The sequence below is a fragment of the Ambystoma mexicanum genome, chromosome 7q (assembly GCF_040938575.1).
Source record: "Ambystoma mexicanum isolate Mex_15411 chromosome 7q, UKY_AmexF1_1, whole genome shotgun sequence".
In the NCBI taxonomy this organism is placed as follows: domain Eukaryota; kingdom Metazoa; phylum Chordata; class Amphibia; order Caudata; family Ambystomatidae; genus Ambystoma; species Ambystoma mexicanum.
This window is the reverse complement of record NC_090941.1, coordinates 1026991050-1027010112: the sequence shown is the minus strand read 5'-3', so window position 1 is coordinate 1027010112 and position 19063 is coordinate 1026991050. Positions and strand designations below refer to the sequence as shown.

Below are 19063 nucleotides of genomic sequence, written 5' to 3'. Positions count from 1 at the left end.
TGCCGCAGCACCCTGGCAGATCCGCTGCGAGCACGTTCCCACGAACAAGACGGACATGAGCTAGCGCAATACGCTAACATTGTAACAGTTCACCTCCCGCAGTGTACCATCACTATCAGCATGACCCGGCCAGCAGGCCTGAACAATGGGAAGAACAGTAAAATTGTCCTCTGATGGCAGACAGTCTTTATATATATATGTATATATTAATGTCAAGACCTCTTGTATTATTTCTTTCTTCCACAAAATACAAACGCCTGTAGAATGTATTAAAATGAGAAAGTATGCTCCCATGATATAAGCTATGGCGAGCTCGCACCATTGCAGGTGGATGCTAATGATAAAGGGACGCTCCAGGGATCTGTTCGTTGCGTGTATCACCGGGCAGCCTACATCACATGGTTTCGCGCCATAAATAAAACTAATGCTGCTAGAGTACGCGAGAAAGCGGATACAACTATACTATGAATTCATGTCAAGAATGCGCGAGAGTGCACGTATCATGTGTGAATGTCTGAGCCCCTCATATGCCACCTCCGTCACGTACAGTGGCGGGTCGTTTCTATGTACTCCACCGACCCAACTACTACCTCATTTACTGCAAATGTATATGCATGTAACTGAAACACTGTAGCTGCTAGAGTATAATGTACAAATATGATGCTCGAACTGGGTATAATCGAAACGCACCCAGCAAAGGTTAAATGCATGTTTTGAAGTGATTTTAAATAAGTATTATAGAAAGTATTCAAATGTTTGCGATGTCTTTACTTATATTCAGCAACACACAAGGGAGATACCTTTGTGAAAGCGTACAAGGTCTCGGTGTATCCCCCTCCCTCCCTCACTCAGAAGACATGGGAACAGAGCCCCGCTCTGGGCTATCACGCCTCCCCCGACCTGACTGGAGCTGCTTCAAAGACTTGTAACCCCACTGCAGCACCCAAGGCCGCGGCCAGCCACCTGCATTATTTACAGCACAGCAGTAAACCTTAGTTTAAACTCAAGCGCCCCCTCGTAAACCCCACAACCCACCGGACTGTCTCTGACTTATGGCCCTGTGCAATCAGGACACCCAACACCTTGACGACACACAACGAAACATCTATAACCACTTCTAACAAGACAGAAAGACCTGTACCACCCGCCCCAGTCCCCGAAGCTTAGCCCCGCGACCCACGGTCCCGGTCAACAGATCACAAGTAACCAGGCCACGATATATTATCTCCAGACCCCTCACAAGGTGCATTCCTCCTGTGTTGCATTAACCTATTGAAAGATTTACTAAAGAAAATAGAACTGTAAATGACTGAATGACTGCAGGGTGCATGGCAGAGGCAAGCAAGTCAGAAAAGGCATTCATCTCTGCCACAGGCCGCCTCAGCACACCAACACCGCCCGGATGAACTCAAGCCGATCTGCCAGGCCCAGCCCAACCCACGAGGGTGGCCAGTGAAGTCCTCCAGCCAAGACCAACCACACCGCAGCAGCACCTATAGTTAGTCGTCGCCACCCAATCCCAATAAATTTGTGCCCCCTATAGTATGTAGGTTTTGATGACGCTTTTTGTAAATATATACGCCTGTCTTTGCTATTGTCAGACAGAGCGCTCTCGGAGTTTGCAGAGTTCTTTGCATGCCCAATTCTGATCGATAAACTCCCATTTACGCTCACCCGCACTCTGTCTTGGCTTTATTCCCATTTTGGGAGAGTCCTTCATTGTCTCTCATTGTGGGGAGGATCGTGCTGTTTGGGGACGCTTGCTTTCAGTGGTGACCCCGATAGCGTGATTTTTATTTCTTCCTAAACCCCTTCTAACCGTCCCCGTTTGGCACGAGAATCTCCGGTCGAAAAGGGATACGCACGGTGAGCCGGCTCCGGGAGGCTGCCCGCCAACGGCGACCGGTACACTAAGAAGTGCGCACTCAATAGAGAGGGGTTACGGGATCCCGGTTGAAAAATCCCCTTTGAGTACCGCTCGCCGGAGCCGGGGCTGACCGTTGAGCTGACGGCGACACTGCCTGGACGGACCCAGTTTCGGAGAGTATCGGTTCAAGACGGGCACGTGAGTACTGAGTGCGAGCGATCTTAAGGGGAGCGGGGAGTGAAGTGTAGGACAAGAAACGAAGAGGGGGTACGCGGATCTACTAAAGATCATCTTAAAACTTTCCTTGCTTTTGTCTTTGCATATGGCCATTAGGATTAAGAGGTGAAAAAGAGATAAAAGTGACGGGAACCTAGCTCCGAAAGGGGGTGGAAGGCGGCGCCGCATAGTGCTATCTTAACTAGTACTGGGAATATATGAAGAAGTGGAGTATAAAATAAAAGTGTCCAGCAAAAGGGGACACTGAGAGTACATTAGTGACCGCTATTACTTTTTTCCTTTTCTTTAAGGGTAGGGGGGGAGAATATAGAACTGTGATTAACACGGACTTAGGGAGACAGTACAAGAAAAAGAGTCCTATTAGAAGGAGGGGAAAACGGGTTAATATCTATACATATATATATATATATATATATATATATATATATATATATATATATATATATATATATATATGGGTATCTAGATACTCAAATAAGGCGATTAGGGACAGCCGGCTAGGGAGGAAAGGGAGGGCAGCTTGAATGGTGAATGGTGCCAGGAGGTGTGTGCACCTCGTATGTGCTAGAAGAGATTTTGACGTTGTGAATGTGTGAACGATTATAAGTGCATATTAGTTAAATGGTCATAATAAGTGTGGTCGGACAAAAGGTTTTTTCCTCTCTTCAGACAACGCCAATATAGTGGAGTGAGTGAGTACCTTTTTGATTTCCAGTCTGACATTGTCAAACCAAAGGATGAGTTGCTCTTGTATGTGCCCCTCAAAAAGAACATAACAGACATTGTGTACGGCCAGTTTTGTATTGTGCAGACAGGGAGGGGGAGAGCCCGGAGGGACCCAACATTGCATGTGAGTGAGGTAAAATATAAAGAATAATACTGACACGACACTTACATTGTAGTTGCAAACACCCAAGGCACATCAGCACTAGGAGGGCACAGAGATGGGGGCTGAAACACCCTTATCACATATTTGTAAGAATCTCCCGGGATACGTGGAGCGGATTAAAGAATATCATGACCAATGGGTGACCGAGCTAAAAGGGGAGGGGTTACCCCAGATTTGGCCTGAGGGAGGGTCGTTTGATAAAAGTGTCCTGGATACAGTGGCCACATGCATTTATCTAAAATACAAAGGAAAGCAGCTGCAAAATAGGAGGGAAATATTAGATCTCTGGAGGTTATTTGAAGAGGTACCACCGCCTAAAACACCAGCACTAAATCCTGATCTCCCGTCCACCACAGACAATCCACTGCTAATACAAAAAGATGTCAAAGAAGGCTCAAGTGTAGCGCCACCAGTAGAAGTAATAAGTTTGTACCCGATAATAAAGAAGCCTGTGCCCGCAGAGGGGTACAGTGACCCCACTTACATACCTCCCCCGAGAGATACCACACCCCTCCGGCCCACGGCACCTCCGCCATACGAGAGCAGGAGGGAGCGAGCCCAGGCAGGAGCACAAAGGGTAGATATAGAGAAGCTCACAGATGATTTAGAATCAAGACTGACGATAGCAAAAGATGAGCTCTCTAGGATAAAAGACATATGCGAACGGACAGCACTAGATGCACCTAGAAAATAGAAAGCCCGAAGAGGGGTGGAAAAAGGGCGAGATCCTGTTCAGAATTGAGGAAGAACCAACGCGAATAATAGAAGTAGGGCCCGGAGAGGGAGATGGTACAAGTGAGGAAAGGCGGGGGGGAATTAGAGAGGAATTGCTGTGTGATATAAGGGACGAGGTAGAAGAAAGCGACAGGTTGAGTATGGCAATAGGAGGGGGAAGCGAGGGAGAGGAAGGTACGTGTTCGCTAAGAACCCTGGATGATGAGTGGACGGGCCGACTAAGGAACAGAGTGGGAAAAATGGCATCACTGGGGAAATCAACAGCTCAAACGGGTCCGGACGGAACGACAAAAGGAAGGCTACAGCTCCCGTTGATACACAGGGGAGGAGGGAGGCCTAACTATATCCCATGGGCACAGATGGATAAAGCCAATTTATTAAAGCTATTGCCCCCGTTGTCAGGAGGGGCAAGTAAGTGGATATATGCCTTTGAGAAACATACTGCCGGAATACCCCTAGCCATAGGAGATGTGAAAAGTCTACTCGTATCAGCGGTAGGTGACCAGGCTGAAAGGGTATGGGTTAAGGCCGGTTTCCCGGGAGTAACGCTAGACTGTGACCGCCATGATGGGGCATCATTTAACACGGTGCGTGCCAGGGTGTGGGATGCCTTACGCGAAACGTTCCCAGACACACCGGACTTGCAGTCAGTGATGCAGTGTACAATGAATGACGGGGAAGAGGCTATGGATTATATTTTCCGGGTCCAAGAGATGTGGAGAGCAGAAACGGGCACGCCCTGGTATCAATCGACATCTTTATTTTATTTTATTATAAAGAGAGGGCTCCCAAAGGAAGTGCAGAAGGCGCTCGATAAGATAGCAGGTATTGAAGCAAAAGGATGGCCAGAAATTCAAAGCATAATAGTACACCATTGTAAACGAATAAAGGAGAGGGAGAAGGAGGTGGCGCAGAAAAGATTGGCAGACGAGGCGAAGTTAGTACAGTCAAAGTTAGTGAAGGTTGCAGCAGCAGTAGCCGCGCTCCCACACAGTAGGGAGGGAGATGAGGAGGAGGAGGGGCTGATAGCACTCCAAGGAAGAGTGGCAACTAATTGGGCTGGACCAGCACAGCGGCAGTGGACTGAGCAAGAGCAAGGTGGAAGCCCGCAGTGGCAGGAGTGGACCCCTCGAGGGGTCCGAGGTGGGTACAGGGGCCGGAGAGGAGGCGGACAGGGGTATGGAGGAATGGGAGGAAATGGATGGCAGGGTCCAAGGGGCCCCCAAGGGAGTTGCTGGAACTGTGGAAGATGGGGACATTACTCCAGGGAGTGCAGAAGTAGACAAAACAATGGGTTCCAGGAGGGGGAGGCTTATGGTCATCCACACCCGGGAAGCCCATACGGTCTCCCAATGGGACAACAGCAGCTAAGGAACCCTGGCCAAGGTACCACGGGCCAGCAACAAGGACACCAGTATAGGACACAGAACCACCCCCAAAACAATGACAGTATGCAATACACGCCAGGTAACCCTTTCGCGACAACAGCAAACCGGGCCCCCGCGCCAGCACCTTACAGCGGCATGTCGGTAGTTTCCGGAAATTTCTTTACTGAGGGAGGGGCGACAAGATACCCCGCATAGGACAGCCCACAGAGAACACTTGCGTGTCCAGTTCTATCCACCACCTACAATGCAGCAGAGGAACCATTGGTAGGGGCGCAGATAGGAGACAAGCAGTTTATATTCATGGTTGATTCGGGAGCGGAGAAATCATGTATCAGAGAGGGCCGATTCCCGTTATCTAACAGGAAGTTAGAGACGCAGGGGTTCTCTGGGGCTGTAGTTGAAGTTCCTTACACAGAAGCTTTGGATGTGACAGTGGGGGGTAAGACAGTGAAGGCACCCTTATTATATTACGAACATTCCCCAATTAACTTGCTAGGGAGGGATCTCCTGAGCAAACTCAACATGACCATATCATTTACCGAAAGAGGGATAGTGTGTTCCACACCCGGGATATGCCCCTTGCGTGTGATGTTGGTAGTGCAAGCCCACACAACCACGCAGGAAATACGAGGACTGCCACAAAATGAGGAAATGTTTATCAAAGGGCTGAAGACTCTGGCCCTCATAATTCCCGAGCTGAGAAGCATGGACTGGAGGATCCCGGCGGAGTTCCTCTTCCGCCCCATAATATGCCCCAACGCAGCACCAGGGTCAGTGGTATCGTTAGACTTGCACGCTGTGCAAGTGTCAGCAAAAAGAATAGCTGTGATCGGAGTGGATGAGGAAGGGTGTGAGTGGCGCACAGTGCTATGCACAAACGCCAACATCGCCCTGCGAGAGGTAACAGATGAGGATCTCTTCTCAGACTCAGAAGATGACGGTGAAATAGTGATGGAAATAGCGATGCCCTGTGATATCTTAATACAAGCCAGGGAGACTCCCGTCCAATTGATGACAGTGGTAGGAGCACCACCGTCGTTTTTTGATGACATGAGGCTCGTACCAAACAACTTATGGACGACAGGCCCCCATGATGTGGGACTGTTACATGGGGTACACCCTGTGGTAATAAAGCTAAAGCAAGGAGCAATTTTGCCACGAGTTAAACAATATCCTCTGTCTCGTGAAGCTGAAGAAGGGATAAAAGAGACAGTAAATGCCCTACTAGCACAAGGGATAATAGTGCCTTCAAACTCGCCATGCAACACTTGCATTTATCCGATCAAAAAAGCAAAAGGGGGATCGTGGAGGATGATACAAGACCTACGCCCCCTCAATGATGTAATTCAGAAAGAGTTCCCTCTAGTCCCGAACCCCGCATCAATACTATGCAGCATCCCGAAAGAGGCATCACATTTCACAGTAGTGGATTTAAAAAACGCATTTTTCTCTATACCTCTGGCTGAAGAGAGTAGATACCTTACCGCCTTCACACTGGGGGGTAAAAGGTATGAGCATTGCAGATTACCACAGGGTTACTGCGAGAGCCCGAGCATCTTTAATCGTGTATTACATGAAGACCTAGGAAACCTATCAGTTGAGAGCACCATTATTCAGTACGTGGACGATTTACTAGTCTGCGCACGAAACGAAGAGACATGCAGAGCAGATTCCATAACATTGTTGACCTTGCTGGCCAACAAGGGGTACAAAGTGGACAAGGGAAAGCTACAGTACTGTCTGACAGAGGTCCTGTACCTAGGGCAGCTGATTTCAAGAGATGGGAAAAGAATAATACCAGACAGGGCAGAAGCCAGAAGATCAGTACAAGAACCCACAACAGTAAAAGACATGCAGAAGTTTCTGGGAATGTGCAATTATTGCCGAGCATGGATATTAGATTATGCGGCATACACCAGGCCCTTATTACAAGCAGTAAAAGTGGCCCAACAGGAAAACAGGAAAATGGAGTGGACAGAAGAGATGAGTTCCTCCTTCCAAACACTAAAAGAGTTGATTTCAAGCGCCCCAGTACTGGCAAACCCTGATTATGGACGCGAGTTTTACCTATTCTCACACTGCAAGGAAGCACTGATGACAGCAGTCCTGACACAAAAAACATCTTTAGGACACAAGCCATTGGCCTACTATAGTGGCACTTTAGATGCCGTGATGCAGGGCCATTTCGCGTGCGAACAATCACTCGCTGCAGCCGCGTTCGCGATTGAGAAAAGTGCCACAATAGTAATGGGCTGCTCTGTGACATTGTTTGTGGAACATTCATTATTTGCCATACTCGAGAGATCAAAAAGCACACTGACCACACAGCGGGCAACCGCCTACGAGATTATACTGTCCAGTTCCAACATCCATATAGTGAGATGCAAGACAGTGAACCCCGCCACATTCATTACAGAGGCGTGCACACTCGAAGACATACAGAACCACGATTGCGCAACCTACACAGGAGGAAGTGGGGAAGGGACAGTGGTGTGTGAGAACGCTCTAAGCGAAGGGGAAGTGTACTTTGTAGATGGGTCCGCATCTATTGACACGGACACGGGAGAAAAACACGTTGGCATGGCAGTGGTGAGGTTAGAAGATGGTGAGTATGAAACACTGGTACAATATCGTCTCCCATCACATTACTCCGCGCAAGCAGCAGAACTGATTGCACTCATAGAAGCACTACATGCAGCAAAGGGGTGTGCAGTGACGATATACACAGACTCAGCCTATATGACAACAACAGTACATGGAGGACTAGCAAGATGGGGGCGGAGGGGCTTTAGGAGGGCAGATGGAACACCTGTACAGCATGCAGAATTGTTAAAAGAGTTAATTGAGGCCCTGCAAAACCCCACTGCAGTAGCAATAGTAAAGTGCCAAGCACATACGTCCAACACAGATGTTGTGTCTTTAGGGAATGCGGCAGCGGACGCGGCCGCCAAGGAGGCTTCCTATTTTCAGAAAAATGACACAGGTGAGTACATGCTTAAGGACAAAACAAACGAAGAGCCCACAGAGGGATATAATGCCATGCCCATACCACAAATAATAGAATTACAGGAAGGAGCCAGCGCAGAGGAGAAACTATTGTGGACAAAGCGAGGGTGCAGCAAGTCAGGGACAGACCTACTGTGGAGACAAAATAACTCGGGAAAGGTGGTAATGCCAGTTCAGCTACTAGAGATTGCATTCCAACAGCTACACTTCCCTGCACATAACACCAAACAACACATCGCAGCAGAAATACAGGAAGAATGGTTCGTGCCCTGTCTTCAGGAGCACGTGTCTCGATTGGCAATGGAATGCACAACATGCCAAATATACAATTCAGGGATGACATTACGCACTCTCCGGGGAACAATCCCTAAACCCATTGGCCCATTCAAGGAACTACACATAGATTACGCAGACATGGGGGAAAGGTGTAATGGTGCACGGTACATGATTGTGGTCGTGTGCCCATTTTCAAGGTGGGTGGAAGCAGGACCCTGCGCACGACCCGATGCCAAGAGCGCCGCCAAGTTCCTAGTAAGGGAAGTATTCCCGCGCTGGGGAATTTGTGACGTGATCCACTCAGACAATGGCACTCATTTTGTGAATGAGCTTTTTAAGGAAGTGACTACATTGCTGGGAATAAAACATAAATTATGCTCAATTTATCATCCTCAAAGTAATGGCGTAGTGGAAAAAATGAACGGACTGTTGAAGGGCAGGTTATCAAAACTATGCTTCTCATTAAAAAAGAATTGGATTTACTGCCTACCGCTTGCGCTATTTGAGTTGCGAAACCAGCCAAGCAAAGATCACCATTTGTCCCCACACGAGATCGTGACTGGGAGACGGATGAACACAGCACATTCACCACTGCGCGAACACTCAGACGCTCACAGGAGCGCCGCGATATTGGGAGATGAGTTCACAGACTATCTAAAGAAATTAACAAGGGCAGCGCGCGTGATAGCAAAGCAATTGTCCCCACCCTTCACTAGAGAAGAGGGAAACGCAACAGGCACTGACACGGAACCAGGGCAACAACTACAGCTAATGCCTGGCGACTGGATATATGTCAGAAGTTTTGTACGTCGGTGGAATGCACCACGATTCCATGGCCCATATGAAGTGATATTTTGCACGCCTACAGCGGTTAAGGTCAAAGGGTTGAGGTACTGGGTGCATTTGACCGATGTACGGAAGGCATATAGCAACGTACAAGAGGAGGTAGATGAGGAGGCACAGACAACAGCAAACGCTGCGACTGAACAGAATGACTGAACATGAACTTGCGTGTATGTGCTGGTAGTGAATTTTAAGAAATGCACAACTGATAAATTTTGTTTTAACTTTCATCTTGTTGAGTGCGAATATATATATATATTATGAGCTTGTATACACCCTTGTCTGTGAATACCCCTCCCTGTATCCCCACCCGCTTCCATTCCCCGTCATATGTATATTGGCACTGATGGTGCCAACAAAAATGTTTACATGTATGCACTCAATGCACTTTTATATCTTATAACAGGAGCTTCCATGGCATCTAACGGGCGGCCTGCAACGAATAAATTTACTAGAATTAGAGAATGGTTAACTGTGAAATGTATATATTCGTATGAATGTGGACTGTCTGTGTGCATTGTATTGTTTTTTGCATTGTTATTTGGTCTGGTTACATACTGGTTCATAGCGTTCATCTCTATCGAGATGAACGAGGGGGGAGGGAGCAACGCAACTATTGGGACCAATACAACTGCAAGTGTCAACGCAACTACAAGGGAAGGTGATTTTTTGGTATGGGATGGAACTAACCTTGTGTGGGGCTACTATACTACATCACCCAATGTTGTCATCTCACACGATGGAAAGCCAAAACGTGAAAGACAAAAAAACACACTGTCCCCACCTGAGATGTCTAATTACAATGCCCACAGTTTAAACGACCGAAACCCCTCTGCCATATCCTGGTTGTATAATACCCCCACCAGCCAACCTGCCCCCACGGCCATAGAGAATCAAAGAATAACAGAAACACATGAAATATTATATGATGACTGGGTGAAGGGGGGCGGGAATGAGAAAGGGGGGTCTATTTTGTCTCTTGCCCAGGGAATGGGGAAGAATATGAGGAATAAGAACAATAGACGGAAGAGGGAAGCAGGAAGGAGGAAGTATGATGAGTACTATGGGCTAGGCTTAGATAAGATGGAAGACCCACGACACCCCCACCAAACAAATAAGTGGTATGCAGATAGGAGTGCCACAGCTAAACAAACAACAAACGAGAGCTGTTATGTTTGCTCCCTCACGCATCAGGTACACCCAAAGTACTGTTACCCAAAGAATTGCCGATTATAGATGCCCAATGTCTCCTTCATCTCACGTTGTGCAGAATTAAGAACACCTTCCAGGCACATGAAGTGACTTTTCAAATGCTGCAGAACGAGAAAACATGCTACCCGAAACCGTCAGGGGTTGTATGTCTGAGAGAACCATTTTTTGCAATCGAAGGGACACTTTTCTCCGATAACAAGTGGAAGAATGAAGAAGTCATGTGTAAAGCTGAAGCACTGAGGGGTGTGGCACCGGAAAAATTGCGATGGATAGAAGACACATGCACACCCGTATGGAGAGAACACATTTCAAAACTAACCTGGGTCACGCCCATCGAAAAGCCTTTCAAGTTGCAGAATGAAATAGACTATGACCTATGTTTCAAAGGAGAGGGGAGAACATCCATGGGGACGAACAAGAAGTGCAATAAAACCCTCACTATCCCAGACCTAAGAAAAGGGACTGCGGCCCTTATGGACACGTATTGGGTATGTGGAAAACAGGCATACCTACACCTCCCCCAGTCGTGGAGTGGCAGCTGCTCAATGGCCACTCTGCACTCAGCTCTAATGGTGATACCAGAAAGCCACATCGATGGAAGCAAAAGGACACAGGAACGCACACAACAGAGTGTGGGCCAACCAACTGCAGAACCACGAATGTATGTCCTGTCTTCTGGAAGTAAGGAAGAGGTGCTGACCCGCAACAGACGAGCATCAAACTATATATCGAAGGCATCATCAGAACTATTGGCCCAGATCCCAGACAAATATCGATTATTCAGCTCAGCAGAAACATTTTTTGCCTCGCTCGTATCAAGTGTCCAAGCAAGGGCTAACGCAAAATGGCTTCAGATAACCCGCTGGGAATTAATTCAGCTGGCAAACAACACTGAAGAAGGTTTTAACATAATAAAGGTCGAACTAAGAGCCTTGCGACTGATGACCATGCAAAACAGGTATGTCCTGGACCTGTTGACGGCGATGGACGGCGGTGTTTGCCGAAAAATAGGAAGTGCCTGCTGCACTTTCGTACCTTCTGAAGACGCAGAAAACGGCTCCCTGTCCCATGTGATCGAAGCAGTCCACAACCTAGGAGAAAAAATGAAGATGGAAGGTGGAGCAGAAGATAGTACATGGTTCGATAACCTCTTCTCCTGGGTCCCCTCATGGCTTGGAACAACGATGAAAATTTTGATGCCAGCTGTGGTGTTCCTCCTATTAATTTTCTGCCTATGCCAGGTGGGTCTTCGTGTCTGTGCTAACGCAGTACCAAATGGTGCAATGATGATGGTGACAATGGGCAACTCACACGGTACAATAAAAACGGTGCAAGAAGCACAAGTACAAACAGGGGTAGACAACACACCAAGGTACCAACTGGTGCCCATGTACCACGACAAGGATATTGTAGATAAGCTTTGGCACACCACCATCAAAGAGCCCCGCATACTAGAATGGTACGAGGAAGTGTGGGTAGATTTGGAAGGAGATGGTGGGTGCATATATCTTACGTGTACTCCAGATGAATACGCCAGGAGAGGTGAGAGTTTAAGGGGGGTGTGCAGAGCATGGATGCCTATCAAAGGGACTCCTGCATGGGATGAGGCGGTGATGGACGAAGCAGAATGTAGAAGGATAGAGGAGTTAAAGAATTCGTTACTTAAGTAACGAAAGGGGGGAAATGTAGGGGAGGACTGGTCCAAGAGACCCCCCTCGTCTGCGTTTCTTCCCCAGGTGAGGGCCATGGCCCATTGGGCGTTCCCTCATACCACCCGGGCCCAGGTGGTGGAGGGCTCACCCACTGGAGACATTGCCCACACGTATCGAATGCCCCCATCTATTGATCACAACACAAATTTAGTTAGGCCCAATAACCATTCTCTGCCCAGTAAAGATGGTGTGAGCTCAGCGCACTGTAGCGCGGCCCCCACCCTTGGAGAACAGCCCTGTTGCCGCAGCACCCTGGCAGATCCGCTGCGAGCACATTCCCACGAACAAGACGGACATGAGCTAGCGCAATACGCTAACATTGTAACAGTTCACCTCCCGCAGTGTACCATCACTATCAGCATGACCCGGCCAGCAGGCCTGAACAATGGGAAGAACAGTAAAATGGTCCTCTGATGGCAGACAGTCTTTATATATATATATGTATATATTAATGTCAAGACCTCTTGTATTATTTCTTTCTTCCACAAAATACAAACGCCTGTAGAATGTATTAAAATGAGAAAGTATGCTCCCATGATATAAACTATGGCGAGCTCGCACCATTGCAGGTGGATGCTAATGATAAAGGGACGCTCCAGGGATCTGTTCGTTGCGTGTATCACCGGGCAGCCTACCTCACATGGTTTCGCGCCATAAATAAAACTAATGCTGCTAGAGTACGCAAGAAAGCGGATACAACTATACTATGAATTCATGTCAAGAATGCGCGAGAGTGCACGTATCATGTGTGAATGTCTGAGCCCCTCATATGCCACCTCCGTCACGTACAGTGGCGGGTCGTTTCTATGTACTCCACCGACCCAACTACTACCTCATTTACTGCGAATGTATATGCATGTAACTGAAACACTGTAGCTGCTAGAGTATAATGTACAAATATGATGCTCGAACTGGGTATAATCGAAACGCACCCAGCAAAGGTTAAATGCATGTTTTGAAGTGATTTTAAATAAGTATTATAGAAAGTATTCAAATGTTTGCGATGTCTTTACTTATATTCAGCAACACACAAGGGAGATACCTTTGTGAAAGCGTACAAGGTCTCGGTGTATCCCCCTCCCTCCCTCAGAAGACTGCCAAGACATGAGAACAGAGCCCCGCTCTGGGCTATCAGGCCTCCCCCGACCTGACTGGAGCTGCTTCAAAGACTTGTAACCCCACTGCAGCACCCAAGGCCGCGGCCAGCCACCTGCATTATTTACAGCACAGCAGTAAACCTTAGTTTAAACTCAAGCGCCCCCTCGTAAACCCCACAACCCACCGGACTGTCTCTGACTTATGGCCCTGTTCAATCAGGACACCCAACACCTTGACGACACACAACGAAACATCTATAACCACTTCTAACAAGACAGAAAGACCTGTACCACCCGCCCCAGTCCCCGAAGCTTAGCCCCGCGACCCACGGTCCCGGTCAACAGATCACAAGTAACCAGGCCACGATATATTATCTCCAGACCCCTCACAAGGTGCATTCCTCCTGTGTTGCATTAACCTATTGAAAGATTTACTAAAGAAAATAGAACTGTAAATGACTGAAAGACTGCAGGGTGCATGGCAGAGGGCAAGCAAGTCAGAAAAGGCATTCATCTCTGCCACAGGCCGCCTCAGCACACCAACACCGCCCGGATGAACTCAAGCCGACCTGCCAGGCCCAGCCCAACCCACGAGGGTGACCAGTGACGTCCTCCAGCCAAGACCAACCACACCGCAGCAGCACCTATAGTTAGTCGTCGCCATCCAATCCCAATGAATTTGTGCCCCCTATAGTATGTAGGTTTTGATGACGCTTTTTGTAAATATATACGCCTGTCTTTGCTATTGTCAGACAGAGCGCTCTCGGAGTTTGCAGAGTTCTTTGCATGCCCAATTCTGATCGATAAACTCCCATTTACGCTCACCCGCACTCTGTCTTGGCTTTATTCCCATTTTGGGAGAGTCCTTCATTGTCTCTCATTGTGGGGAGGATCGTGCTGTTTGGGGACGCTTGCTTTCAACACCTTTCCTACCGATAACTTCTTCTTGCGCTCCCGCAAGGCTTTTGACCTGAGCGACTGGCAGTCGACACAGTCATCTGTGTCATGGGCCTCCCCGAGGCACCAGAGGCAGGCATCGTGCGAGTCCGTAACCGACATCTTGGACCCACAGTCCCCGCACTTCTTAAAGCCCAGACGCGGTGTGGAAGACGAGGTAGACATCTTCACGAAAAAAGACTTCACAATACGAAACAGGTTCGGAGAACCGAGAAAGAACAGGAACTCCAAAGAGTCGAGGCGCGCCGAGATCTCCCAAGCGCACACGTTTGCGGAAAAAAAGGAACTGAGGCTACGGGCGTGGTGCGTCCTACTTATAACATCGGCCGTCGGAGGAGGTCCTCGAGGGCGGCATATCGACGTCATCAACGCAGGACGCAGACGCCGAAGATTTTCCGAAGCAGCATAGCTGTGGTGATTACTGTCATAGATATGGAATACGTCGGAGGACCCAATCCCCTCGAAAAAGATGTTTTCATTGTCAAGAACAATTTGTCCAGAAGGATGTTTTCTCGGCATGAAGTTGGATGCATGGAGGATAAGATCTTGTCCATGTACAAACTAGATATCGATTTGAACAGAAAACAGGATTGATCAGTGTGCAGGGGAAGGGAGGTCCACAAGCTAAGTGCAGGGGGCCCGGAAGGGCAAGTGCTGGTTAAGAGCGGGACAGGGAGGGAGGGTTGGGGGGGATGCGGTCAGGGTGGACCAAGTGCAGGCGTAGACTGAGAAGGGCCTGGTGACCTATAAGTATCTGAAGGAATCAGGCAGTCAGTTAAGAAGCAGACTGGGAAATTAGCAGGGAAGGAGGAGAGGGAAGAAGGAAGAGAAAAGGAAGGTCTTGAGAAGCTTCCGGAACTTAAGGAGAGCCGGCTCAAGTCTGAGAGGGTTAGGGCATTCCAGAGGGAGGCACCTGCTGAGGAGCGAGATCTACCCTCCCCACCCCCCACTCTCTGCTTGGGAAACTTCTGCCATGCAGAGAGCTGGAGCTAGAAGAGCAAAGGGTTATAGCAGGAAGGTACTTAGGAAGCAAGAGTTGGATGTAGCGGGATCCCAGCCCCAGAAAGCCTGTTGGAAGATGCAGAGGGTCTTGAACTTGATCCTTGCAGCAACCGGGAGCCACTGGAGAGATTTTAGGGCTGGAGAGATGTGGTACCTGTGCTTGTGGCCAAGCATAAGTCTCAGTCATATTCTGGATTAGTTGCAGGGGGACGAAAGGAGGAGTTAGGCAGATTGAGGAAGGGGCTGTTGCAGTAGCCCAGCCTGGAGAGGACCAAAGCTCTGGAGACATTGAGTCAATGGGGGAAGGTGAGGAAAAGGAGAATGCCTCTGAGGAGGTGAAATTGAAAGTGGGTCTTCTTGGCAAGGTCTGTGATGTGAGGGTGACCATGGAAGGCGGCCAGAGTGTGGTAGGGAAAGCGGGAGCAGGGGTCCCAATGAGAAGGATCTCAGATCTGGTATTAAGGCAGAGATTGTTAGCAGTGCACCATGCCTGAATAGCAGTCAGGTATGAGAGAGGAAGAGGAGGAGGGAAGCTTGAAGGAGAGCTGTGTGTCATCCACATAACAGCGGAAGTTAGGAGAGAAGGTGGACATCAAAAGGGCTAAATCGGCCAGGCAGATATTGAAAAGTCAAGGCGAGAAGATAGAGCCCTGAGTGACATCACAGATTGAAAGTGAGATGGAGAGAAAAGGGCCCATTTGAACCTGGGAAGGGCGGTCAGAGAGGAAGCAGGACAACCAGTCCAGAGCCAGGTTTGTGATGCCATGTTATCACAGAGCCGATTTATATGGGCGGCATGATTGGCCATATCAAAGGCAGAGGAAAGCTCAAGAAGGATGAGACCGGAAGGAGAGTTGGAATCGAGATTAGAGAGCAAGTCTTTACAGGTGTTCAGGAGAGCAGATTCCATTCCTCTGGCAGCTCTGAAGCCAGACTGGTGGCAATGGAGATCACCAACAGATTCAGTATGGTGGATAAACTGGGAGATGGCAAGGTTTGGCCAGGAAGGGGGTAATGGAGATAGGGCAGTAGTAAGCCGGACAGGAAGGGCTAGCAGAAGGCTTTTTGAGGAGTGTGCGCAAAAAGGAAGTACTTTAGGAGTGAGGGGAAGGATCCAGAGGCAAAGGAGTGATTGCAGAAATCAGCCAAGGCTGGAGTAAGGGAGACAATGTTGTCCTTGATAGTTCTAGAGGAGCAGGGGAGCACCTGTCTGGATGAGACTTTCATACAGCCGACTTCTCTGATAACCTCATCAGGTGATATGGGAAAGCAAGAGGAGAGTAGGAGGGAGGAGGGCCTAGGGAGGCCCGAGGGAGGCCCGAGGGCAGATGAGGGGAGTGGTGTAGAGGAGAGTAAGGACAGGATGTCCTGATTTTTAGTTCTGAAGTGAGAGGCCAATGCAGTGCAGAGGGCCAGATAAGGCAGAGGAGAAATTGAGACTGCAGTAGGATTGGAGAGTTCCTTGCCTTGCAGATTTTGAAAAGTTCAGCTGTGTTAGTGGCCCCGGAGATGCGTGCATGGATAAAGGTCCTCTTCTTCGAGCAGATTGAGTCTGTATTGCCTTTGGAGTTGGCGGCAGGCCAGTTTGTCAGAGGATGTGCTCGAAGCCTGCCACTTCCGATCAGCAGCTCTGCACTTGCGTTTCAGAGAGGCCAGGTCAGAGTCATACCAGGAGTTTTGCTTGGAAGAAGGCTTCATGCGGATACTCATGATAGGGGCAAGGATGTACAGAATGTTGGAAATGGTAAATTGAGGGTTGGTAAGGGCTGTGTGAGTCAGGAAGGAGTTGGGGTAAAGGGGTGAAGGTGGTGGAAGTTCCAGCAAGGTAGCCTGATGGGATCAGTCAAATGGGTGGTGCAGGTACGCTTCCAAAGGCTCAGGACACCTGGACCCTCGAGAACATGTCAAGACTGGTTAGTCCCACCAGTCCAAGGATTGAAGCACCGCTCAGAGCCTTAGCAGATCAGATAGTCCAGCAGGGCTTCACTGGGTCAAACGTAGGAAGGTATGCTGGGCCTCATTGCGAGTCGTTCAGAAATCTTCAGTCAGCTGCTCTTCTACACAGGATATTTTGCTCAAACGCTGATCTGAAGAAATGGCTGCAAGAGTCCTCTTTTTAACCAAAATTCTGTCTGGAAGCAAGTCCAAGCCCACCAATGAGAAGGATCTTCACCATTCAAACAGCTAGCAGTGGTCCAAATAGAGACTGTGGGTTTAACTCGGGCCATACACAGAATTTAAGGCACCCCGCCTGTGGAATGGGACCAGACAGTTCCACCCCCTTTCTGGGCCAGACACGCAAAAAGGCATCACTAGCCCACAAAAGCGGCAGCTTTCCTGGGCAAGTGCATTACCTTATATAGGATTTCATGACGACCTGGCAAGGAAGGAAGAAGGCCAAACCACAATATGGCCTCAGAACAATTGAAAATCTTGTGACGTGGCTATTTTGGGTCACTAGCCACATTTAGTAGCTATACCTGTGCACACTGCACACTAAAAAAATAACAAAAATGGTAAAACTAGATTTGCTGCCACCAACCTGTCTTTAGTCATATACCATGTCGCTAGGTGTGTACGCAGGTTTTCTGCTGTGGGCTGTAGGTAGTTCTCTGTCCGCCATTCACAGGTTGCCCAGGAGTGCAAATATACGGCCGCTGTCAAAACAGCAGCCTCTGCACCGTCGTCGGTAGATAATGCTATTTTGCTCCACGCCCCACAGCAAACAACTCCCGCCTCAACATACGGTATACAGTGTGGAAAGACTCCAAAGTTCTGAGGCTCCACATGAAACTAAGGGAAGACTCCCTCACCGGTACCGCTCACCAAAACACACTTCCACACACTGCGGTCCATGTAGTCATTTTGCTTTTCAGCACAGCCAAAGGCTTGCCATCAACGGAAGAAAGTTAGGTAAGAGATCAAGGGAGAACGATGGAGGGGACACACAAACCACTGTTTCCCAGTTGGTTGCTGAGGAGGGTATACACCAGCGATGGGCAATCAAAAGCTCTTCAGATATTTTCGCCTACAACTCCCAAGATCCCTAACCATTGCATATGCTGGCTAAGTCTGATGGATTTGTAGGCCAAATAATCTTGAGGGCCGCAGGTTGCCTACCACTGGTGTACACCCATGATTAAAGCCCACCAGTTTAAGCTTATGAGAGGAGAGCAACGTTCGGAAAGGATGAGTTAAGGGGGCAGGCTAGTTATGTTCTAAAGATTACGTTATTTGCATCAATGGAACATTTCTGATACATTTTTAGAGGCATGAGCAGTGAGGTGTTAAAAAAATATGAAGGATCCTTTCCACAGTAAGCAGAGAATTAAAACATTTTCCAACATGCACTTCCCTTCAGACCACTAACACCCGCACAAGGTTTTGCAAGAGCCTAGTGATGAGCACACTCACCTTATTCTGTACTCTGGGGGATGCTTTTGTGGTAGCTACTCTGGGAGACTTCCTTAGAGGTGAATTTCTTATTGTACTGTATTGGGACTTTGTGGTGTTAGCATTTGAGCTGCTTCCACGGGGAGAATTCTTGGATGTTGGTGTCTTTTTGCCAATGCCTCGGCGCAGAAGTGATTCCCCAATTCTCCTGGGTGTATTCAGAATGCTGAACGACATGGACTCTCGCCGGTTTCCCTGCAGGAAAGAATGAAAAATGCACATTTAGCTTTCATGGCTTTGCAATATAAAAGGATCTTCAACTGTGATCAATAAAAGGTATAACGTCTGTCGGGAAAGCAAGTGTGAAGCCAGAGTTCAGAGGCCAAATTGTCAGACAAATTGGTTGTGTTCCTCTTGTACATAATGCATAAAGGTTTCTTCATATTAAG

General features: G+C 48.4%; 1 protein-coding gene across 4 annotated transcripts in view; it reads right to left on the bottom strand.

The window, feature by feature from the left end:
- The window catches only part of NUMA1 (nuclear mitotic apparatus protein 1), a 1289555-nt gene that overhangs the window by 22954 nt on the left and 1247538 nt on the right, over window positions 1-19063 (bottom strand). For all 4 annotated transcript variants that reach the window (XM_069640302.1, XM_069640305.1, XM_069640304.1 and 1 more), the window contains exon 25: window positions 18636-18869. In XM_069640302.1, the coding sequence (XP_069496403.1) occupies window positions 18636-18869 (234 nt within the window). The remainder of the gene's footprint in view (window positions 1-18635; window positions 18870-19063) is intronic.